The sequence below is a fragment of the Psammomys obesus genome, unplaced genomic scaffold, assembly GCF_907164565.1.
Source record: "Psammomys obesus unplaced genomic scaffold, mPsaObe1.curated_primary_1811, whole genome shotgun sequence".
Taxonomy (NCBI): Eukaryota; Metazoa; Chordata; class Mammalia; order Rodentia; family Muridae; genus Psammomys; species Psammomys obesus.
The window spans coordinates 5,750,101-5,772,598 of record NW_026596120.1 but is presented as its reverse complement, the minus strand read 5'-3'; the positions used below and the strand labels follow the sequence as shown (position 1 = coordinate 5,772,598).

Genomic DNA, 22,498 nt, shown 5'->3' with positions numbered 1-22,498 from the left:
TTCAGAACATCTAGTTAAGAGAAGTGGGGATAATAATTGACTTTAAGTTGGAACTTTTTAAGTTGTAAGAAGGTTTTTTCTTTTTCTTTTTTTTTTTTTTTTACTTAAAGAGCTTGACTGATGAAATCTTTTCTATACATTTCTACTTTTGTTCTGTCTGAGAAACTGGTTGAAATGTAAATAAATTAACATTGTATTCCTGCAAAAGCCATGATTGTAATGATGCTAGATCTCATATAACTCTAATAATTAGTGGTTACTATTAAAAATTATAGTTAAAGAGGCTGGAGAGATGGCTCTGATGCTAGATCTCATATAACTCTAATAATTAGTAGTTACTATTAAAAATTATAGTTAAAGAGGCTGGAGAGATGGCTCAGAGGTTAAGACTGGCTGTTCTCTCAGAAGTCTTGAGTTCAGTTTACAGCAACCATATGGTGGCTCATGACCACCAAGATTTGGTGCCCTCTTCTGGCCTGCAGGCATACATACAGGCAGAACACTGTATATATAATAAATCCATCCATCCATCCATCCATCCATCCATCCATCCATCCATCCATCCATCCATCCATCATAGCAAAACTTAGCCCCTGCCACTACTTCAAGAAATGAGTATATAGGCATCTTTCTAGATATGCTATTGGGTAATGTTTTCATTTTTCCTCATTTTATGTTACAGATTGCCAGATTATATTTGGTTTCTGATGTTTTATACAACTCTTCAGCCAAAGTTGCCAATGCTTCATACTACAGGAAATTGTAAGTATAAAATATGAGCTGATACTCTTGAAATAATTGTGTTTAAGGATGAGGAGATCAAAAAAGAGGATTGTTCTGTTAACATTCTTTATTAATAAATAGTTTTAGTGGTCATTGAAATGGCTTAATGGGTTAAGGGGCTGTGGCAAGCCTGATGACTGAGTTTGAGTCTAGGAACTCATGTAAAGATGGAAGGAAATAAATGACCCCATAAAGTTGTCTTCTGACCCCAACTTCACTCCAGCCTTACAGTAGTAATAATAAGTGAAAAGTTTAAAAAGATTATTTTAATCTATTCATTTAGTAGAATTTTTAAAGAAGTGGACTTAATGTTTATTGAATTAAATCAATGTAAGCCAAAATAGTTTTTTAAGAAGTTTTTTTCTCCAGTTTTTCTTTCTTTTTTTTTTTTTTAAGGTTTATTTCTTTATTATTAATACAATGTTCTGTCTGCATGTACACCTACACGCCAGCAGAAGGCACCAGATCTCATTATAGATGCTTGTGAGCCACCATGTGGTTGCTGGGAATTGAACTCAGGACCTCTGGAAGAGTAGCCAGTGCTCTTAACCTCTGAGCCATCTCTCCAGACCCCCAGTTTTTCTTTTTAATGGCATTTGTGTGTATGTCTGTACAAACATGGAACATGACCTGTGAGTGAAGGTCAGAGGACAGCTTGTAGGGGTTGACTCTTCCAGTCACATGGGTCCAGAGACTGAACTCAAGTTGTTCACCTTGGCAGCAAGTGTTTTTAGCCACTGAGCCATGTAGCCGGTCTTTTTTTTTTTTTTTTTTTTTTTTTTTTTAATTGAACTAGGGTCTTATTCTAGCCCAGATTGCTTAGAACTGACTGTGTAGCCCAGACTGATTGTGAGCTTGTGGCAGGCTTCTTGCCCTAGCCTTCCAGGTGCTGAGATTATAGTATAAACCACTATGCTTTATATTTTAGTAAATATTGACAGTAAATCAAATAGGTGAACTTTAAAAAAAATGAAAACTTTTATTTTGCCTATTTAGCTACTTTCAAGTAAGCATAAATAGTGTAATAAATTATGGTATATATAAAAGAAAGCAAAGCTTTAACATCATTGTTTTCTTTTGATAATCATTGTATTGAGTTTTTAAAAAGATATGTTTATTTTTATTATTTCCACATGAGTGCTTTGCCTGCATGTATTAGGTGTATCACATGTGTGCCTGGTGCCCATGTGGGCCAGAAGAAGGTGTCAGATCCCCTGGAATTGTAGTTGTGATCTGTCATGTCAGTACTGGGAGCTGAATGAACTCAGTGCCCTTAATAGCTATCTCTAGAGCCCTGTTCTTTGGTTTTCCTTGTTCTTATTGTTAAAGCAGGAGGGAGTTGTGGTGAGTGTCATAATTCATAATGTAAACCTTCAGTGTAACAAAGCTCCCCTTCTGTATCTGTTATATGATCAAGCTCAGGGAAGGGAGTTGACTCTAAAAGGAAATTCAGAATTGTGGCCTAGACTGGAAATTGTAGCTCAGTTGGTTGAGTGTTTTCCTGGCATGAAGAAACACTGGGTTTGATTTCCAGCACCACTCAAAACCAGGTGTGATGGTACACACTGTCATCTGGCAGTCCAGAGGCAGAGGCAGGAGGATCGAGGCCATTCTAGCAAAGTTATATAGTGAGAAGCAACTGGGGACTGATTTGCATTTCTATCTCCTAAGTTCCTAACTTTGAAGGTTTTTTTTTTTTTTTTTTTTTTTTTACTTCCCTCTTTCTCTTCAACCCTATACCTTGCCCATTAACACTTTTTATTGATATAAATATATTTTATAATATATCCAGACCCTGACTGGCACCACTTTTCCAGCTGTTGGCCCAAACTGTCATTGTCTGAACTGAATCACAGTAGTAGTCTCCTAACTGGTTTTCCCTCTTCTACCTCCTTGTCTGTTTTCTATACCGCATTCAGGTTATCCTTTGAAAACACAAGTCATGCTGGGTGGTGGTGGCACACACCTTCAATGCTAGCACTCCGGAGGTGGAGGCGGGTGGATCTCTGTGAGTTTGAATACAGCCAAGGCTACACAGAGAAAACCTGTCTTAGGAAAAAAAAAAAAAAAAAAAGGAAAGGAAAGGAAAAGAAGAAAGAAAACACAAGTTATAACCTAGGGATAGGTAGAGTTCAGTTTGTAGAGTGCTTGTCTAGTGTGCCAGAGCTCTTGGCTTTGATCCTCAGCACTAAAATATCAGGTGTGGTGTCTGCATAGCATTTGGAAGGTGGAGGCTAGAGGATAAGAAGTTAAAGGTTATCTGTGGCTACATAGCAAGTCCTAGGTTAGCTTAGGTTACATATGTCTGTCTGTGTCTGTGTGAGTGTATGTGTAGATGAGAGGGGGAATGGTATCAGGAGGAAAGCCCTACTTTTAATTCTGCTAGTACTTTTTTTTTTGCATCATGTATATCACTTATCTTTTAAGTTTGTTTTTTATATGACACAAAGAAGGAGGACCACATGGCTAAGTTCATCCTAAATGCAAATTGCTTGCTAAAGAAGGACACTGCTATTTTAAATTTCTTAATTTGCTTTATCTATAAGACCAGGAGAGGTTTTCATTGGCTAGTGGGCTGAAGAAAATGTGAATTTTAAAAACAATTTTGTTTTAAAGAATGTATTGTTTGAATTTCAGTTTTGAAACAAAGCTATGTCAGATATTTTCAGACCTCAATGCTACTTACCGTACAATTCAAGGCCATTTACAATCTGAAAATTTTAAGGTATGTATGTTTTATTGTTTCTGCCCGATGTGTCAAATGGAGGAGGGCATTAGAGGGCTGTGAAGGAATGTAAGACAAGTATATTTAAAATTTAAATATTTTAGAAATTACTCTTTAAATTCTTTAAAATATTGTGTTGTCAGGTAGCTTTTAGATATATGTAATTATTTAAATGTTTTATTTAAATTTTCCTGTAATGATTTATTAGTTTTAATTATGTGTATGTATCTCTTTTTGGATATATGCACATGTGTGCAGATATCTACCCAGGCCAGAGGCATAGGATCTTCCTGGAGTTGGAGCTACAAGCAATTGTGGGCCAACTGATTTTAGGTGCTGGGAGCTGAACTCAGGTCCTCATGCCTTATTTACATATTTTAATACCGTTTTTTTTTTCCTCCTCACAACACATTCAGAAGACCATTTGTTTTCCATGGCATATATAATGTGTTCTGGTTACTCATGGGTTTAGAATGTCTCTTCAGACGCTTGGCTTCAGTGTGGCAGGCGGTTGTGATGTGTAGTCTCCCATGCTGTGGCGTAGGTCTTGGAGGTGCCACCTGACTCTGGGTGTGCTGAGGTACCTACTGTGCTTGAGCTGGGGTGGGGATCTGAAACTGAGCATGCCACCAGAGGAAAAAGGCCCTGCTGTACCCCAGTGTGAAGTGTGCCATTATGAAAAGTGCTATGCGAGACACAGTTCTTCATTGCTGTGTCCAGGTGCAGAACTTGAGAGAAAGAGTGGCTATTGTATTCCCAGTTTGCAGATGCATGCTTAAAGCTGACCACCACTATCTGAATAATGGCAGAAGGACAGAGGTGGCTTAAGAATGTCCTTGATAATGGTTTGAAAGTTTGATCTTCAGGAGTTATGTGGAAGATTTAAGATCTCTAGGAGTATGACGAGTGCTGGACACTGCTCTTGTTTAAATCATGAATACACTTTTAAGACAGGTTGTTAATGTTAATGAGCTCTGTGAAGGAAAACGAATATATATTTTTTAATAAACTCTTAAAGAAAGACCATTGTTCTACCTGAAATTGTAGACAGAAAAAAAAGTCAAACCCTCTACCCAACATAGTAATTGAATAAACGAATATACTATTATGGGATGAAGATTTTGTTGAGAAATTTCTTTAGCTTCGGAAGTGTTCCATGACCCCATTATTTGTGTATTCAGACAAATCCATTGACTTTTTTTTTTTTTTTTTTTTTTAGTCTTAAATTTTGATTGTAAGGTATGATTTAGAGTAAAGTGTGAGAAATGCACGAAGAAAAGTGTTAGCCAGGAGCAGGAAGTGCTTCATTGGATCATAATGGATTCAGGGTAAAGCTTGATTGCTTTGGTTTTTTTAGCGGTCAGAGGGTGCTGGGAGATTGTTTTCCAGTGAGGCTCACATGCACTGCTGACAATGTGAGAGCTCACCTTACTTAACAAAAAAGCAAGTTGTTTTTTCCCCTCAGCATTTTTAGACCTTTGTTCTGATTCCTTGATAGGAAACATTGATTTGCTTTAAAAATTTGGGAATGACATGCAGTTACTTTCTTTAATATGTGAAAAAAAATCTAGCCACATTAGGAAAATTCAGCAAATCACAGTGGTTATCCTTCATGGACTGAAGCTTGAGACATACCACCTTAACTAGTCATTTACTGTCTGTTTTCTATTTATTTAGCAACGTGTAATGACCTGCTTCAGAGCATGGGAAGATTGGGCAATCTATCCAGAACCATTTTTGATCAAACTTCAAAATATTTTCTTAGGACTTGTAAATATCATTGAAGAAAAGGAAACAGAGGTAGGTATTCTGTACTTCAAAATTGTTCAGAGGGAGGAGAGTATTATATATATATATCCTTGTGAAAAATACCTCTGGAGTCAAATGTTACAAATACCCAGGAGTCAATATTACATATGACATGGATTTTCATTGTAGTATTCTTATGTGATGGAGTGTTTTTTTATTTTTTTTTAAATAACTTGAAAAGATTTGTGATGTACAAGTAGAAAACAGATAATATACAGAAGCCCCTCACCTAACAAGAGGGTCTTCATGAACTTACTGTAAGTAAATCTCATTAAGTTGAAGATACATTGAATACTTGTACCCATATAACTGAACCTGAGAGCTCAGCCTAGTATAGCTTGAACATCTCCCAGAGCTTAAATTACACTATAGATAGGCAAAATGATCTAACAGGAAATGGTTTTAAAGAAAACATTGAGTATCTCATGTAACTTAGTGAAAAACTGGATTAAAAAATGATGGCAGCCAAGAGGTGATGGCAGATGCCTTTAATCCCAGCACTTGGGAGCTAGAGGCAAGCAGAACTCTTGAGTTTGAGTCCAGCTTGGTCTACAGGGTGAGTTCCAGGACAGCCAAGGTGAGAAACCCTGTCTTGGAAACAAAACAAAACAAAACAACAACAACAAAAAAGGGATGGCAGTGCAACACTGTAGCTGTTGTTGTCTATGTGATCAGATGCCACAACTAAGTGCCACTGCCCAGCATCATGAAGACATTATACTAAAAGAAAACACCAACATTTGAAGAATAGTTACCACTGAATTATATTGCTTGGCACGATTGCAAATGTTTAAAAAGTCTTATGTCATGAGTTGGTGATTCTCACTGTATAACAACTTTCATTTTGTTTAGCTTGCTAAAAAAGTAAACGTGCACTTGGAAGATACAGCATGGTGGTACCAAATTGTGTTCATCATCATTTCTTGCTTTTTTCCTCCTAAATAGTTTGTAAATCTTTCATCTTTGTTTCTGGTAATAATGCATGAATATTTTTGTTGGTGTATTGAGATCATTTATTTTTTAGTTATTATTGAGAAAGCTTTCCTAATTGTAATAATTCTAATTGTTTGTTGTTTATTCTGTTCAATTGTTTTTGAACTTCTCCCCTATTAAGATCAGGGCTTTGCTGGTTTATCAGACTAGACATGATGGATTCTTTCGTATCTTTTCTTTGTTTATCTAGTCCTCTTCTGGAATATTTTTCATTTCTGGCCCTTGGGATTGAGGTTTTCTTCCTCTTGTGTTATAATATTTAAATGTATTTTGCAGTGCTGACTTGGTACTTGTAAATGGTCTTGGTTTATGCTCATTTTGAAATGTTCTTATTTTTTCTGTTTTTTTTTTTTTTTTTTTTTTTTTTTTTTTTTTTTTTTTTTTTTTTTACTTATTTATTTTATGTGCATTGTTATTTTGCCTGCATGTTTGAGGGAGTTGGATCCCCTGGAACAGGAGTTATAGATAGTTGTGAGCTGCCATGTGGGTGCTGGGAATTGAACCCGGGTCCTCTGGAAGAGTAGTCAGTGCTCTTATCCACTGAGCCATCTCTCCAGCTCCAGCCCTTATTTCTCAGTTTTAAAAGACAAATTTGTTAGGTCTAGCACTCTTGGTTGGTACTTTCAGGGCTAGGTTTATATCATTCCATGTCATCCTGCTTTGGGGTCACCAGGAACATATTACTCTGATGTGTCTGCCTTTGTAGGTGAGTTGACATTTTTTCCTTACAGCTATTACTGCTGTTGCTTTGCTTTGTATTTTTGATTTCTTGACTATATATCTTCACAGAGAGGTTCTTAATCTGGCTGTATCTGTTGGGGTTTTAAGTAACATGGTTTTTTGGTGTTTTTTTTTTTAAATCTCTAGATTTTTTAAAATGTCTGCTCCTTTATTTTATGTAATCAATTAGTGCTTATCTCAATTTTTATGTCCTATGGATGATTTAGGTTTGGGCTCTTGGCCATATTCTAGAGTTCTTTGTGGTCATGATTATTTATTCATTTGTTTTCTTTATTGATATTTGAGTGCATTGTTTCATCCACCTTGTCTTCCATACTTTGTTCTGCTTGGTAGAGTCTTTTGGTGATTCTTCCTATTGTTATTTGCTTTAGATTTATTTTATTTGTATGAGTGTTTTGCCAGCATGTGTACATGTACACCACAGAGATCAGACAAAAGAGTTAGCTCCCCTGGAACTCAAAAGTCCTGATGTTGTCAGCCACCATGTTGGTGCTGGGAATTGAACCCAGGTCTTGCAATAACTATCTCCCCAGTCTGTCCCCCTTCCAAAACAGAACAAAACAACAACCCCTCTCCCCGTTTTTTTTTTTTTTTTTTTTTCCTCTCTTTAACTTTATAGTATGAGTAGGCATGCAGGCATCCTTGCCACAGCTCTCGAGAAGAGGCCAGCGTGACAATCTCTGCATTCTTTAATCTCTCTTACTCACCTTACGTCCAGGGATTCAACTCAGACTGGTAAGCCTATATGCAATGTCTTTCCTTGCCTTTCCTGGCCCACTACTGTAAATTAAACTTGATTCATTGAGGTTTTCATTTCTAGCATTCTAATAGTTTTATCCATATTGTTAATTTTCTTAACAGATTTCCTCTCTTGCTGACTCTCCTTTAGGGCCAGGTTTATATCATTCATCATTATTACAAGAAAAGTTTCATCTGTCTTTTAACCTACATCAGAATCTTTCAGTTCCCTAGTAGAGGACTTTGGAAGGTCCTTGATTTTCATCTTCTTGTGTTACTGTGTTGCAGCCTACACATCTAGAGGTTTGGCTATTCTTTTGGGCTTTTGTAGTAGGGATATCTTACTGAGTAGTCTATCTTTGAGGGCTCCATCTGGTACTCTTTGGTGAGGTTGAGGTAGATTGCTTTAGAAAGCCTGGGAACTGTACTTTGTGCAGCACACATTTGATTCTGTTCTTTCCCAGGATTTTTTCTCGCGTCCTTCCTTCATGAGTTTTTCTGACTCGCCAGTTGGCGAGGTGACAGCTGCTCCTCCGTGGTCTTCTCAGACTCTTGTTTCAGCTTCTGCAGTGCACAGTGTCCTTCTACTACTGGTCTTTGTACGTGTTCTTCTCTTTCTGGACCTTCTGCCTTACCAGATTTCAGGCTAAGTAACTTCAGGACACCTTCTGACTTCTTTAAGTAAAATTTAATTATTAAATAGTCTAGTGAGGTGGTGATACACCCTTTTAATTTATTGTTCTGACATATTTTCTTTTTAAACAACAAAAGTCTTTACTAAGCTCTTTGACAGAAGAACCAAGCTTAATTTTTTTCATCCTTGACTCACATGCTACCTGGCACCAGTAATAAGCACTTAGTGTATATTAGGTAAATAAATTTACAGGTGATTACTGCCTCAGCAGATTTGAAGATAAAGCATTTATTTACATTCTGTCTGGAAATAAGGATATCCAGTCATGTTGATTTTTACTGGATTTTAAGTTAATCTAATAGTGAGATACTTCAGCACGTTAAAGAAAATACTTCAGTAGTTCATATTTCTGTAGGATGTGCCAGATGATCTTGATGGTGCTCCCATTGAGGAAGAGCTTGATGGTGCACCTCTGGAAGATGTGGACGGAATTCCCATTGATGCTACTCCCATGGATGATCTTGATGGAGTCCCTATAAAAAGTCTTGATGATGATCTGGATGGAGTGCCTTGTAAGTTTCCATTTCAAACATTAACACTAACAAGTTTAATTGCCAAAATGATTGAATTTTTGCACGTGATGGTACGGAGAAGTGTTTTTATTTTTGACTGTGTCAAGTCACTCACCTTCTCTGGCATTTTAAAATTCAGGTTATCGGGTGGCTCAGTGGTTAAGAGCACTGTCTGCTCTTCCAAAGGACCTGGGTTCAATTCTCAGCACCGACATGGCAGCTCACAACTCTCTGTAGCTCCAGTTCCAAAGGATCTGACACCTTCACTCCAATGTACATAAAATAAAATTAAAAATAACAAAATTATTTAAAAAATTCAGGTTATCTAGCAGTGTGTTTGACTGTGGCAAAGGAAAGGGCTGGATTATGGTCATTTTTCTTTTTTGGGACTGTTACCCTCCTCTGTTACCAGGTTTTTCTTTTTGTCTCCGTTGTCTGAAACTTATAGGCATAATCTTGTGTTTGTTTTATAGTCATAATGTCAGATGTTCAGTATTATCTTGTTTGTTTTTCTACCCGCCTACATTAAAGTGCTTAAAAGTTTTTTAAAGTTGCATTAAAGTGTTTAATAAAGTATTAACTTTTTAATTTAGAAAACGATCAAGTATATATAGGTTTTATCTATTTGCTTATTTTTCTCAGTAGTTCTTCCATGCACATTTTTGGCTTTGTTGTTGCCACTGCCAACTTGGTCTGCAAATACCTGGAAAGTTCCAAAAAAAATCATAAGTTTTAGGTATCATAGTACATTTTAACGGTTTTTGTCTTTCATGATTGTTTTTATTACATTTTTACTGTGTCTAATTTATAAAAATTTATGTGGATAAAAAAGCAGGAAATGGTCATAGGCTCAGGTATTTGCTAGAGGTCTTGGGATATGTCCTTTGTGGGTAAAAGGGCTTACTTGTCTCAAGCAAAAAAGTGAGTAAATCATAATCCTTGTTCTTGATACTGTCAATGTTTTTCTACATATGGACTTATTTTTATTTGACTTTTGATAAGCACATTAGTTTTAGTCATCCTCTAAGTATATTTAATAGCTCATCCTTTCTTCAATAGTAGATGCAACTGAAGATTCAAAGAAGAATGAACCCATATTTAAAGTTGCCCCGTCAAAATGGGAGGCTGTAGATGAATCTGAATTGGAAGCACAAGGTGAGGAAATTGCAAATCCTGAGCTTGTAAATAGTTGTGTACTGGAGTAGTGGTGTCACGGAGTAGTATAGTACTTGCCTTGTGTGTGTAAAGCACTAGGTTGGATCCCCAACATTTGGAGATGGGGAAGAAAATTGAGTTCTTGTAATTACTGGTGTATTTGCCTGTGTGTGTTTTTCTTGTGTGTAAAACCTTTGTTTTCAGTCTTCAGATTCAATGGTACCATGTGTTAGGTCTATTGTAAGTATTCATTTATTGTTGGTGCTCCTGTAATAATTTTCTTTAATCCTACAGTTTGTAAGCTTTGAAAGTAATTAGAGAAATCACAGACGAAACAAAAAACACCAAAAATATTTTAGGCCAAGATGTTTCAATACAAAGTGTATGGGGGAAGCAGTATGCATTTGGAAATCCTCAGTTTCTTTGAATCTGAGCTTTGGCCCTCTTATAATGCTTGTTAGGTTAAGTTTATGCTTGCCTTTCTCTTGATACTTAGTTGGAGCCATATCTGTTAATATTTATTGGTCTGATAAAATAAATCTTTCCATTCGCCATAGAAATAAATGTGGTAGTTTTTAAAAAATCATTTCTGAATTTACATAGTTAGCAGTGTAGGTACAAGAAATGTATAACACATTCAGTTGGCTGTTGGAAGAACAGATAAGTTTAGATAAAATGTCCTGTACTAGAAAGTTTTAGTTCTAAAGCTGGGTGTATACTGTGTTGTAGCAAAAATGATGATTTACCTTATTGGAATTACATTCTCTTTTCCCTGTGCAGCGGTAACAACTTCTAAGTGGGAGTTATTTGACCAGCACGAAGAATCAGAAGAAGAAGAAAACCAAAAGTAAGACTCTTAAGTTTCAAACATAGCCATTTCCCTGCACATATATACTCCTTTACTATTTTAACCATCTGGTTAAAATAACAGTTCTTGTGAGAGAATCATCTTTAGTCTCCATCATTTTTTTCCCATTGAATAAAGAGCTTCAGTCTCTGGTCTTTGTACCAGGCCTCACCTTGCTGTGTTTTCTACCTGAGGCTATACAGTCTTGCTTTATAGCTACTATTTCATCAGTTGTATTTGTTGCAGATCTTTGTCATCAAATACTGTTTATACTGTTTTAGAACCACAGAAAGTGATTTTTAAAGTAGTAAGTAGAAGATTATACTCCTTTCCTTTTGGATAGTGCATTGCTCAGTACTGTTATTTTAAATGCAAATATGTCTGAGGAACTCAGAGCGTTTAAAGGGGAGATTTGTGAATATAAAGAAATATAATTTTGATAGTTTTCTCTTGTAATCATTAGAGGATTTTGCCTTTGACATTGGTGCTAAGATAAAATTTGTATTAAGTTTTAGGAAGCTTTATACTTTTTACAGTCATTGCTGTAAATATTGAGTTTCACGTAGGAAGAGTTGGTATCAAGAATAGTAGAAAGCTTTTGTTTTATAAAAAACTCTTACAAAGTCTTTTAGTCACAGATGGAAGAAGAAAAAAGGCAAAGTCCTTTTGTTGTCCTAGCACAGAATGCATTTGTGTGCATTCAGTAAAGCAGAGGGGTGGGTGGATTGCAAGGTGTGCTCAGTCAACAGATTGTAGAAATGATTTGATGTCCTGAGGAAACTGGCAGTACTGTCTGCAGAAACTTGGTGTGACTGGAGCAAGTTGGTAATGATGAGATACTTAGGAAGTAGAAGTGTGTCTTACCAGTGGAGACAGCTCTCTGAAACTTCAGAGTACTAGAATTGAATGATTCAGTTTAGTTTGCTTTAAAACTGGTTTTGTTGACTTTATTTTATGTTCCTGACCTTATAATTAGCAACATTTCAAAATGTTAGCATTAAAAGACATACTGGACTGATCAAAATTTTTTTAACTTACAGTGAAGAATGGGAAGTCTGTCAAAGAATTCCAGATATTTTGTTTGGTTCATTTTATTTCTGAAAACATTAGGGTTTTTAGCATAAAATTGATTTTTATGTTACTGTTTTTATGTTAGTGTATTTTAGTATTGATGCTGAAGTAATCATTGGTAGAAGCACAGGGTAGTAGAAGTAGAATTCATATTTTTAATTTTTCTTAGAACTCCAAGTAAATCATGTTAACAAAAGCATAGTTTTGTGGTCCTTGAGAATTTCTTACAGCTCACTGCTGCTCTCTAGCGGTTGGATGAGGGCTACCTTTTTACTTCAGGCTGTTTCATAAAACTTTCATATGCAGCAGAGATGAAATCTTAAGACTAGTACTTGCAATATTTGGAGCGAAATACTAAAAATAGTAGCATTTGTAACGAATTTGTAAAAATAGTTATTTGTAATGAATTTGGTATAGAATTAGAAATTTGAATTTCTATTTTTTACAAAATTAAAAATTCTATATTTCATAGCAGGAAGCTGTGTCTCAAAGGTTAAGAGCACTTTTTGCCCTTGAAGAGGATTTGGGTTTGATTTCTAGTACCTGCATTGAGGTTCAGACCTAATTCAGTTCCTTAACTGTTCCTTAACTCAGTTCCAGGGGTTCCACCATCCTCTTTTGATATCCGTGGGCAACAGGCATGTACATGGTACACATACATGCATACAGACAAAATACTCATACACATAAAGTAAGATAAATTAAAATTTTAAAAAAGTACAGACTCCATAAACATATGAATGAAGAGTCAGCTTTCAGGATCAGCTCTGTTATAATAGTTGAAGTTCTCTACTACTCAAGCTTTATATAGTGCTTTAGTATAATGTGCAGGTCAGGTGAGGGTCTTCTGTGTTGGAATGAAAAGCACACTGATAGCATTAACATGCAGAATTTATTAAAAGTGTGATTATGTTATTATATTGAAATTCAACTTTTTCTGTAGAGGAAATGTTTTTCAGAACTGTTTAAAAATATTGCCTGGCCAGATATTTGCAGAAAATGTTCTGTATGTTCTGCAATATCACATCCGTTTCAAGACAATGAAAAGCAATACCGAGATGTAAAGTCCATTTTGTTTCCCTTGCTGTGACATGCATTGTGTCCTTTGTTTCCAAAGTCAGGAAGAAGAAAGTGAAGATGAAGAAGACACTCAGAGTTCCAAATCAGAAGAACATCATTTGTATTCTAACCCAGTAAGAGAAGAAATGACTGAGTCCAAGTTCTCTAAGTACTCTGAAATGAGTGAAGAAAAACGAGCTAAGCTTCGTGAAATTGAGGTTTGTATTGCATTAAAATTAAAACTACTTCAGTGGCCTTTAGTTTTCAATACCAAATTGATACTCTCTTGGTTTGGTTCTTTATATATCCCATTTTTACTGCTTAGAAACCTCCATATGAGTTAATTCTCTGCCTCTTTGTTCAAGCTTCACGTTTTCTCAGTGCTAGTGTTGTCTTTTCTCTCTAGATTTGCTACCTGTTGTGTTTATCTCTGTATGATTTTACTTATCATGTGTGTATTTTGTTTGTTTGACTTATTTCCTTGTTTGTTGAACATCTATTTCCCACTAGGCTGATGTTTTTGTGAGGGGAAAAGGATATGGCTGTACTGTGTTTGAATGCGTGAAATATAGAAGAACTGAGGAAGTGGATGCTAAGGAATAGGATTGATCACGTAGGAAATCCATTCAATTTTGAATGCATACCATATAACTAAGAAAAATTAAAATTTTCTGGCGCATTCAAGTTGGTTTGTATTTTATTAATTACACTAATTAATTTGAAAGGTTTCGTGATAGGTTATAGAGAATATTGCCTGAGTCTTGTCTTAAGAGGAAAAAAAATAATAGGTGAGCAAGCCCAAACTATCTAGGGCAAACTTTTTACCTCTTCTTTTAGTCCTCCTTTTTTAATAGTGCTGTTTGTTTTGTATCTCAGGCTGATTGAACATATTGGAAAGAATTGTTTTGTATCTCAGGCTAATTGATCATGTTGGAAAGAAGCATTTTAGGAACTTTAAAAATGGTTTCTATTAGCATATATTAACTATATATAAGGGACTTTCATGACATTTTCATGCATAGATATAAGGTATTTTGATCATACTCAACCTTCAGTACCTTCTTTACCTCCCTTCAGTACCCCTTTACCTCCCATTGAGCCTCTTTCCATTTTCAGTCTTATACTTTATTGACTTTGTGTGTGTGTGTGTGTGTGTGTGCGCGTGCGCGCGTGCATATGTGGTTATGTGCATGATTAGGATTGATTTGGGATCTTGAGTGTTAAGAACTTATTTAATGGAAAATCTCTTCACATAGTGACCATTAACCGTTATAAATCCTCTGGAGGGACAAGATCTTATAAAGAGAAAAGTATTGAGTGCTCAGGCTGGTACACTTTGCCAGCCAATGCCCAGCAAAATAGCCAGTCAGTCTAGGACTTGAAAGAATGTGTGAGAGCCCTCAGTTCTGGACTGGTGATGTTGAGTGCCTGCTATGTCTTTCTGCATACTATATTAATGGTCTTTTTCACTACCTTTCTCCTGCTATCACCAAACTATGTAGAATCTACATGGTGCCAGTTTATAGGTAGAGATGAAGCTAGACTTGGTGACACACACCTACAATCCCAGCACTTGGGGAGGGAGAGGCAGATCGCTGTGAGTTCAAGCCCAGCCTGGTCTACAAATTGAGTTCAGGACACCCAAGGCTACATTTAGAGACCCTGTCTCAAACAACAACAACAAAGTAGAAATGAGAGTCTTTCAGTTAGTAATTTAATTCATTTCCTTTTAGAGCACACCGATGTTCTCTTGACAGTTTTAGGCTGGAATAGGGTTTTGTGTAATAGTGAACACACTCACTTGGACTTTTTTTCATTCTGTTTATGCCCATTTGTAAACCACTAATCCCTCTGTCTTCCTGAGAAGCTCTTCCTAATTTAATGAAGCTACTAAGAGTAGAAACAAGGCATACATAATGGCACATGCTTTTAACCTCAGATCCTTGGGAAACTGGGACAGGAAGATTATAAGTTCAAGACGACCTAAAGCGTTCACGAACAGTCTGGGCAACTTAGCCAGAGGGTCTCAAATTAAAAAGAGAGTTGCTGTGTGTGTGTGTGTGCGCGTGTGCGTGTACGCATACGAGCATGTCCATTCCTGGGGATGTGGTTCTCTGCTAGAGTAGTTGTTTTAGCATGCAAAAGACTCATGACTCAGTCCTTAAGGCTGGGGAGTAGGCTATAGAAATAAAGACTACATTTAGTAAAATTATATTTTCTCGATAATTGGAGTTGTAATGTCAGTATGGGGCTGGGGAGATGGCTCAGTGTGGGGAGGTGCCACGAAGCCTGATGGCCTGGGTTTGATGGCCATAACACACATGGTGGGGGGGCAGAACCTAATTTGACCTCCACATGAATTTCTGTGGCACGAGTTTGTACATGAGGGAGTTCACAGACATGCGTACACACACAAATAAATTTTAAAAAGGTCCATATAGACTGCCTAATTCTTCTAAAATGTTCTGTCTCCTTATTAGTATGAGAAGAAAATCACATAATGTAGCTTTTAGTTGTTAGCTGAGTTTTATGAGTGTTACCATTTCCAAGTTTATATGTGTTGTGTGTGTGTGTGTGTTATATTGTGTGTGCACACGTACCCTGTGTGTGCACTGTATATGATCTTCTTTAGTCTACTCATTATCTCTCCAGCTCTCATCATACCTATCACATAAATTGGAAGATAAACCAGATTTTAAGTTTAAAGTGCAGGCTTGAACTTCATTTTGGCATTACCTAAATCTTTGTTACTCTGAGACATTTAAGTCATAGAACAAAGTTTCATAGCTGGTAGCAGATTTGAATTACAACTCAAGGCTCACAAATTTTATTTCACGCTTTCTTACCTTGTTTCTCTGCCTCTTTATTTGAGTATCAGTTTTTTGTTTTAAAATCTAGTGGCTTTATTAGAAAATGTTTAAGAGTACAGTTCTAAATTAGTTTCTCTAGGTAGTCTTATTATATACTATATTTTATACCATAGTTTTTCTTCTTGAAAGCTATTCCTTTCCCATATGTATCCTAATAAAAGTGCCTAAACTGATGTATTTGTTTCATAATAATAATATTCTGTACAAAAACACTTTAAAACCTGTAGCCATGTATTTTGCTGATTAGATGCCACTTAGAGTGGCAACTAGGCTAGTGCTATCTTTTTCTGGTTCTGCCAACAAAGGATGGGGAGCAGAAGGCTAGGAGCCAAGTAGAACGCCTTTGGTTGTGGTGGTGGTGGTTGTGATGGTGGTGGTGGTGATGGTGAGCCTTTTCTGCCTGTTACTAATGAAAGACTGCTGAAGTGAGAATGTGATGTCTGTTTGTTGTCCCAAGACAGCAGGAAGACTGTTAAGCTTTGCTGGACTCTTTTCTTTTGTGCTGAGAAGTGTGCTCACTCTTTTTATGGGTATCCTATGTTTGAGCCCTAGTTAGACCTTATTATCAGAAACTTCTAAGGTGGTGTTTTATAATGATTTAAAAAAAATCTTTTCAGCCATATGTGATGCAGATGCCTGTAATCCTTGCACCTGAGAGATGGACACCAGGAATTAAACAAGTTTGATTCTGGCTTGGCCACATAAGGAAACTATCACAAAATGAAAACGACTAGGAGATAGTGCAGTTTGTAAAGTGCTTTCCATGCAAATTTGGAGACCCGAGAGATTCCTAGAAGCCATGTAAATATCTGGGTTTGGTGCTGTGCACCTGATGTGGCAGCACTGGAGAGGATGAAACAAGATGCTAGGTTCCCTGGTCGGCCAGCCAGTCGTCATTGCTGAGCCCCAGATTCAAGTGAGGGACTATCCCAAAACACCCAGGTTGCTAGCAAGCCTAAGGAACAATGAAGTTGACCTCAAGCCTACATACATACACAATTACAAAAAGATTCTCTCCTCTAACATTCATTTTTTTTTAATTTTTTATTAATTACACTTTGTTCATTTTGTATCTCCCATAAGCCCCTCCTTCCTCCCCTCCCGATCCCACCCTCCCTCCCCTTTCTGCATGCATGCCACTCCCCAAGTCCACTGATAGGGGAGGTCCTCCTCTCCTTCTTTCTGATCTTAGTCTATCAGTTCTCATCAAAAGTGGCTGCATTGTCCTCTGCTGTGGCCTGGTAAGGCTGCTCCCCCCTCAGGGGAGGTGATCAACGAGCAGGCCAATCAGATTATGTCAGAGGCAGTCCCTCTTCCCATTACTATGTAGCCCACTTGGACACTGAACTGCCATGGGCTACATCTGTGCAGAGGTTCTAGGTTATCTCCACGAATAGTCCTTGGTTGGAGTATGAGTCTCTGGGAAGTTCCCTGTGTTCAAATTATCTTGTTCTGTTGCTCTCCTTGTGAAGTTCCCATCCCCTCCAGCTCTTACTATTTCCCACTTCTTACATAAAATTCCATTCACTCTGTCCATCAGTTGGCCATCAGGCTCAGCATCTGCTTTGACAGTCTATACTGCAGAGGCTTTCAGAGGCCCTCTGTGGCAGGTTCCAAGGTTGTTTCCTACTTTCTTTTTCTTCTGATGTCCATCCTCTTTGCCTTTCAGGATGGGGATTGAGCATTTTAGTTAGGGTCCTCTCTTTTGCTTAGTTTGTTTAGATGTACAGATTTTAGTGGGTTTATTCTATGTTGTATGTTTATATGAGTGAGTGTATACCATGCCTGTCTTTTTGCTTCTGGGACAACTCACTCAGGATGATCCTTTCCAGGTTCCACCATTTACCTGCAAATTTCATGATTTCCTTATTTTTCATTGCTGAGTAATACTCCATTGTATAGATGTACCACAGTTTCTGCATCCATTCTTCAGTTGAGGGGCATCTGGGCTGTTTCCAGCTTCTGGCTATTACAAATAAAGCTGCTACAAACATGGTTGAGCAAATGTCCTTATTGTGTACTTGAGCCTCTTTTGGGTATATGCCTAGGAGTGGTATGGCTGGATCTTGAGGAAGCACTATTCCTAGTCGTCTGAGAAAGCGCCAGATTGATTTCCAGAGTGGTTGTACAAGTTTACATTCCCACCAGCAGTGGAGAAGGGTTCCCCTTTCTCCACAACCTCTCCAGCATGTATTGTCACTTGAGTTTTTCATCTTGGCCATTCTGATGGGTGTAAGGTGAAATCTCAGGGTTGTTTTGATTTGCATTTCCCTAATGGCTAATGAGGTTGAGCATTTCTTTAAGTGCTTCTCTGCCATTCGATATTCCTCTATAGAGAATTCTCTGTTTAGCTCTGTTCCCCATTTTTTAAGTGGATTACTTGGTTTGCTGCTTTTCAGCTTGTTTAGTTCTTTATATATACTGGATATGAGTCCTCTGTCAGATAAAGGGTTGGTGAAGATTCTTTCCCAATCTGTAGGCAGTCACTTTGTTTTGATGATGGTGTCCTTTGCTTTACAGAAGCTTTTCAGTTTCATGAGGTTCCATTTATTGATTGTTGCTCTTAGAGCCTGTGCTGTTGGTGTTCTGTTCAGGAAGTTTTCTCCTGTACCAATGAGTTCTAGGGTATTCCCCACTTTTTTTTCTAGCCGATTTAATGTGTCTGGTTTTATGTTGAGGTCTTTGATCCACTTGGACGTCAGTTTTGTGCAGGGTGATAAGTATGGATCTATTCATTTTTCTACATGTAGACATCCTGTTGGACCAGCACCATTTGTTGAAGATGCTATCTTTTTTCCATTGTATGGTTTTGGCGTCTTTGTCAAAGATCAGGAGTCCATAAGTGTGTGGGTTTATTTCTGGGTCTTCTGTTCGATTCCATTGATCCACCATTCTGTTTCTATGCCAGTACCATGCAGTTTTTATAACTGTTGCTCTATAGTACAGCTTGAGATCAGGGATGGAGATACCTCCAGAAGATCTTTTATTGTAGAGGATTGTTTTAGCAATTCTCAGTTTCTTGTTATTCCATACGAAGTTGAGAATTTTTCTTTCCAGATCTGTAAAGAATTGTGTTGGCATTTGCTGTTTAACTCATACTTAGTTTTTAGACCAGTTTATCAATGTTATATTCTAAACAACAGAATTTGGTTCTAGGAGGTTTCATATAGTGGTGAACTATATGAACAAAGTTTCATAGCTGGTATTTGCATTGTCCTGCCTTTTCCCTCAACTTTAGCTTCTTTAACTTCTATCTTTTAAAATGTATAATTCATTAAAACATGAAAAGTGCAAAGACTGAAGGGCTTTGAAAGAAAAGATAGAGCACTAAGTCTCTGGTTTATAGAACACTGCTGTGGAAAAGACTTAGGAAAAGGACAAAAATCGAAGAACTTAGAAGATACAGTCATGAATTTAAACACTGTGAAAATGCTTTTTTGATTTGTGGGGCAGGAGAGGATTATAATCTTTCTCCACTGTTCAGGGTTCATTTCCTAAATGCTTTAGTAGTAGACAGCCTTTTTAAATGGCATATTAATAAAAAGTAGAGTGGGATGTTAGCCCGTTGAGATATTCTTGCCATCTCTTAAGTAAAACCAACTTGTGATATCCATTTGCTTTTCTTCTCATCACTTTTCTTTCCTTGATTGAAGAGTACTGTCATCTTTTGAGATTTTATGGACATTTAAACTGGAGGCCTCCAGGTAGTTTTTATTTTAATTTTGTAATGTCTCGTGTGTGTGTGTGTGTGTGTGTGTGTGTGTGTGTGTTTGTGTGTTTGTGTGTGTAGAATGGTGTTGCGAGAGAGGAGAAAGCAGGTGCCTGTGTGTGGAACTCAGAGGACAGCTAGTTTTTTCATCCCTTGCTGAGGCAGGGTCTTATTATTTCTGTCATACTGTATACTCCAGGGTTAATTTACCAACAGACTTCCCAGTGATTCTCCTGTCAGCCTCATAGAACTAGGAGTATAGGTACAGGTCACCTCATTCAGCTTTTTAAACATGGATTCTGGGATTGAACTCAGGTTGTCAGGTTTACATGACAAATATTTTCTGAGCTATCCTTCCAACCCCAGTTGTCTTACTTTAAAATATATCATGAATTTATTTTCTTTTGAAAAGTTCTAAAATTGCATTTATTGTTGTGATACATGCGCATATCACAGCAGTCAAATGGAAGTGAAAACAACTTGTAATTCCTTCCTTCCGCCATTTGGGTTTCTGGGATTGAACAGGCCATCAGGCTTGGCAGGCATCTTTATTCACTAAGCCATCTCACTCGCCCATATTTGTGTGTTTAGTGGTCTTTATAGAATTGTAAAAAAAAATTTTAGTCAGACATGGTGATGTATACCCAGGAGGCCAACGCAAGAGGGTCACAAGTTTGAGTCCTCTAGGATACATTGCAAGGCCTTGTCTCCAGGAGTAGAAAGTCATCAAAATATTTAAATCTCCGGAATAAAATGTGAAATTTTACCTTTTCTTGTATTTTCTTTCTCTGTTACTGACTTAGCAAGAATAGGCTTTTGTTTTGTTTTGTTTTTAAAGGGGGATGTATGTGTGAATCTGACTTTTGTTTATGATTAGCCCAACATCTTAGGATGAATATATATGCTCTTCTAGTATGATATAGCAAATATTCATCATATGAATAGCTTAGGTTTTTTCAAAGTGATACATTTTGAGAACGGGAACAAGAATTTCTCATCTTTTAAGTCAGTATTTACGCTTACTGTCTTAAAGGTACATTCTGAATATGGCTTAACTCTGTGCTTTGGTGGCCAGTGGTTATGGTGTGCTGTAAACGGAGTGGAGCCTTCGTAAGCAACTGTGTTCTGTTCTAAGGAGCTGTGCCTAGAGTACCAACCATTGTTTTTGTCGCTGCTTTTAACCTATTTTCTTTTTATGTGCTGCTGACTCTTTAATCTTGTTCCTTGTGTTCTTGCCTGTACTCACCTTTTCCTTCTGATTTGGGGAACTAGACACCAAATTTATTGTTACTGTTAAGTGAACACTGTGTTCTTAAGGATGTGAAGCAGTCTATGGTTTTAGTTCTTTCCTGGCTGTCTGAGAACATGTGTGTGGAAGATGGCCTGAATTTTATGTGGTAGGCTTGTCTAACAGATTTTATATTGAGGTTATATTTTGACTGAGTCCTAATAAGTCAGTGCTTTACTATAGGAGAAAAGCAATGCTTGAGAAATTGTGATAGAAAATTCTTATTTAAAATGTCTTATTTCACAGTTAAAAGTTATGAAGTTTCAAGATGAATTGGAATCTGGAAAGAGACCTAAAAAACCGGGCCAAAGCTTCCAGGAACAAGTAGAACACTACAGAGATAAACTGCTACAGCGAGTAAGGAATAAATCTATTCAGTAATATGCATTTCCAAAGTTACTTATTTAGCTTTGCAGACTCTTAGGATAATGGCATACTAAAGGGAAGTGTATTGCAAATGATAGCCCTTGATGTATAACAATTGGATAACAATTAAGAATATTTTATTCTGGATACTACTCATGTACTAGACAATTAATCTTGTTAAGAACATGCTTTCAGAACTGGAAAACCCTATGGGAAGACATATTGATGATAGTAAGAAACCATTAATGTTAGGAAGTGATACAGATGAAGATGGAGGCGAGGTTTGGGAAGTACTGCTGTTGGGAGGTTCATTTCTAAGAAGCTGTAGTAGTAGGTGGAATTCCTACCTCATCAGGGAGTGCTGGGCTGCGTACAGTGAATCAAGGCCCCACTTGGTGACTATTGAAATGCCCAGAACTTTCGTTGGAAGTGCTGTACTATTCTGTGCCTTGGCCTTCATTACAGTGATACTAAAGTATCAAACAAGAAGAAGGCATGCCCAGGAGCTTACAGGTATAGAATTGGTGGCAGGGAGTAGTAAAGGGACTGGGTAGCTGCCCAGACGTGTGGACTCCTATATCATGCTCTGTTGAGTACACAAGGGTTTTCTGTATAGATAATGGCCAGTATTGTTATTTCTGCTCTTTGGTGTTAAGTCAGAATCTTTAAGACAGTTTAACAGTAGTATAGTTTCTATAAAATATGTAGTTGATCAAGAAGTAATTTCTATCATTCAGAAAAATGTATACTACATGTTATTAAGGGAAGTTAGATTCCTTTGTACCTCTTTAGATGTATATTCTGTGATGTAATTGGAAAAAGGTAAATGAGGTTATTTGTAAAATGGTGCTAGTTGTCTGTATCCTTGAATCCTTTTAGCAATGGTATCAGGTGATTAGTCTGCATAGAAGATTACATGTTAAGATGTTCCCTGCCTCCCAGTGCCAACAAACTAAAGATAGATAACATGTTGGTCACTAGTTTAGTCTCTATATGTTAACCAGAGACAAGATTTTGTTTTTGGAAGACACGTGCTGAAGGTCTTTGTAAATAAAGTTTATTAGAAAACAACTGTGCCTCTTCAAGTAGGTATTGTCTATTTTTCTTGTTGCAGTGGTACATTTCAGCAGCAGTTGTT

At 37.1% G+C, this 22,498-nt stretch overlaps 1 protein-coding gene across 4 annotated transcripts in view; it reads left to right on the top strand.

Annotated features, from left to right (window-relative positions):
* U2surp (U2 snRNP associated SURP domain containing) overlaps positions 1-22,498 on the top strand; it is a 58,334-nt gene that overhangs the window by 31,395 nt on the left and 4,441 nt on the right. For all 4 annotated transcript variants that reach the window (XM_055629661.1, XM_055629660.1, XM_055629659.1 and 1 more), the window contains 8 exons: positions 683-762; positions 3,421-3,508; positions 5,186-5,308; positions 8,839-8,995; positions 10,055-10,150; positions 10,931-10,997; positions 13,186-13,345; positions 21,241-21,351. In XM_055629661.1, the coding sequence (XP_055485636.1) occupies positions 683-762; positions 3,421-3,508; positions 5,186-5,308; positions 8,839-8,995; positions 10,055-10,150; positions 10,931-10,997; positions 13,186-13,345; positions 21,241-21,351 (882 nt within the window). The remainder of the gene's footprint in view (positions 1-682; positions 763-3,420; positions 3,509-5,185; positions 5,309-8,838; positions 8,996-10,054; positions 10,151-10,930; positions 10,998-13,185; positions 13,346-21,240; positions 21,352-22,498) is intronic.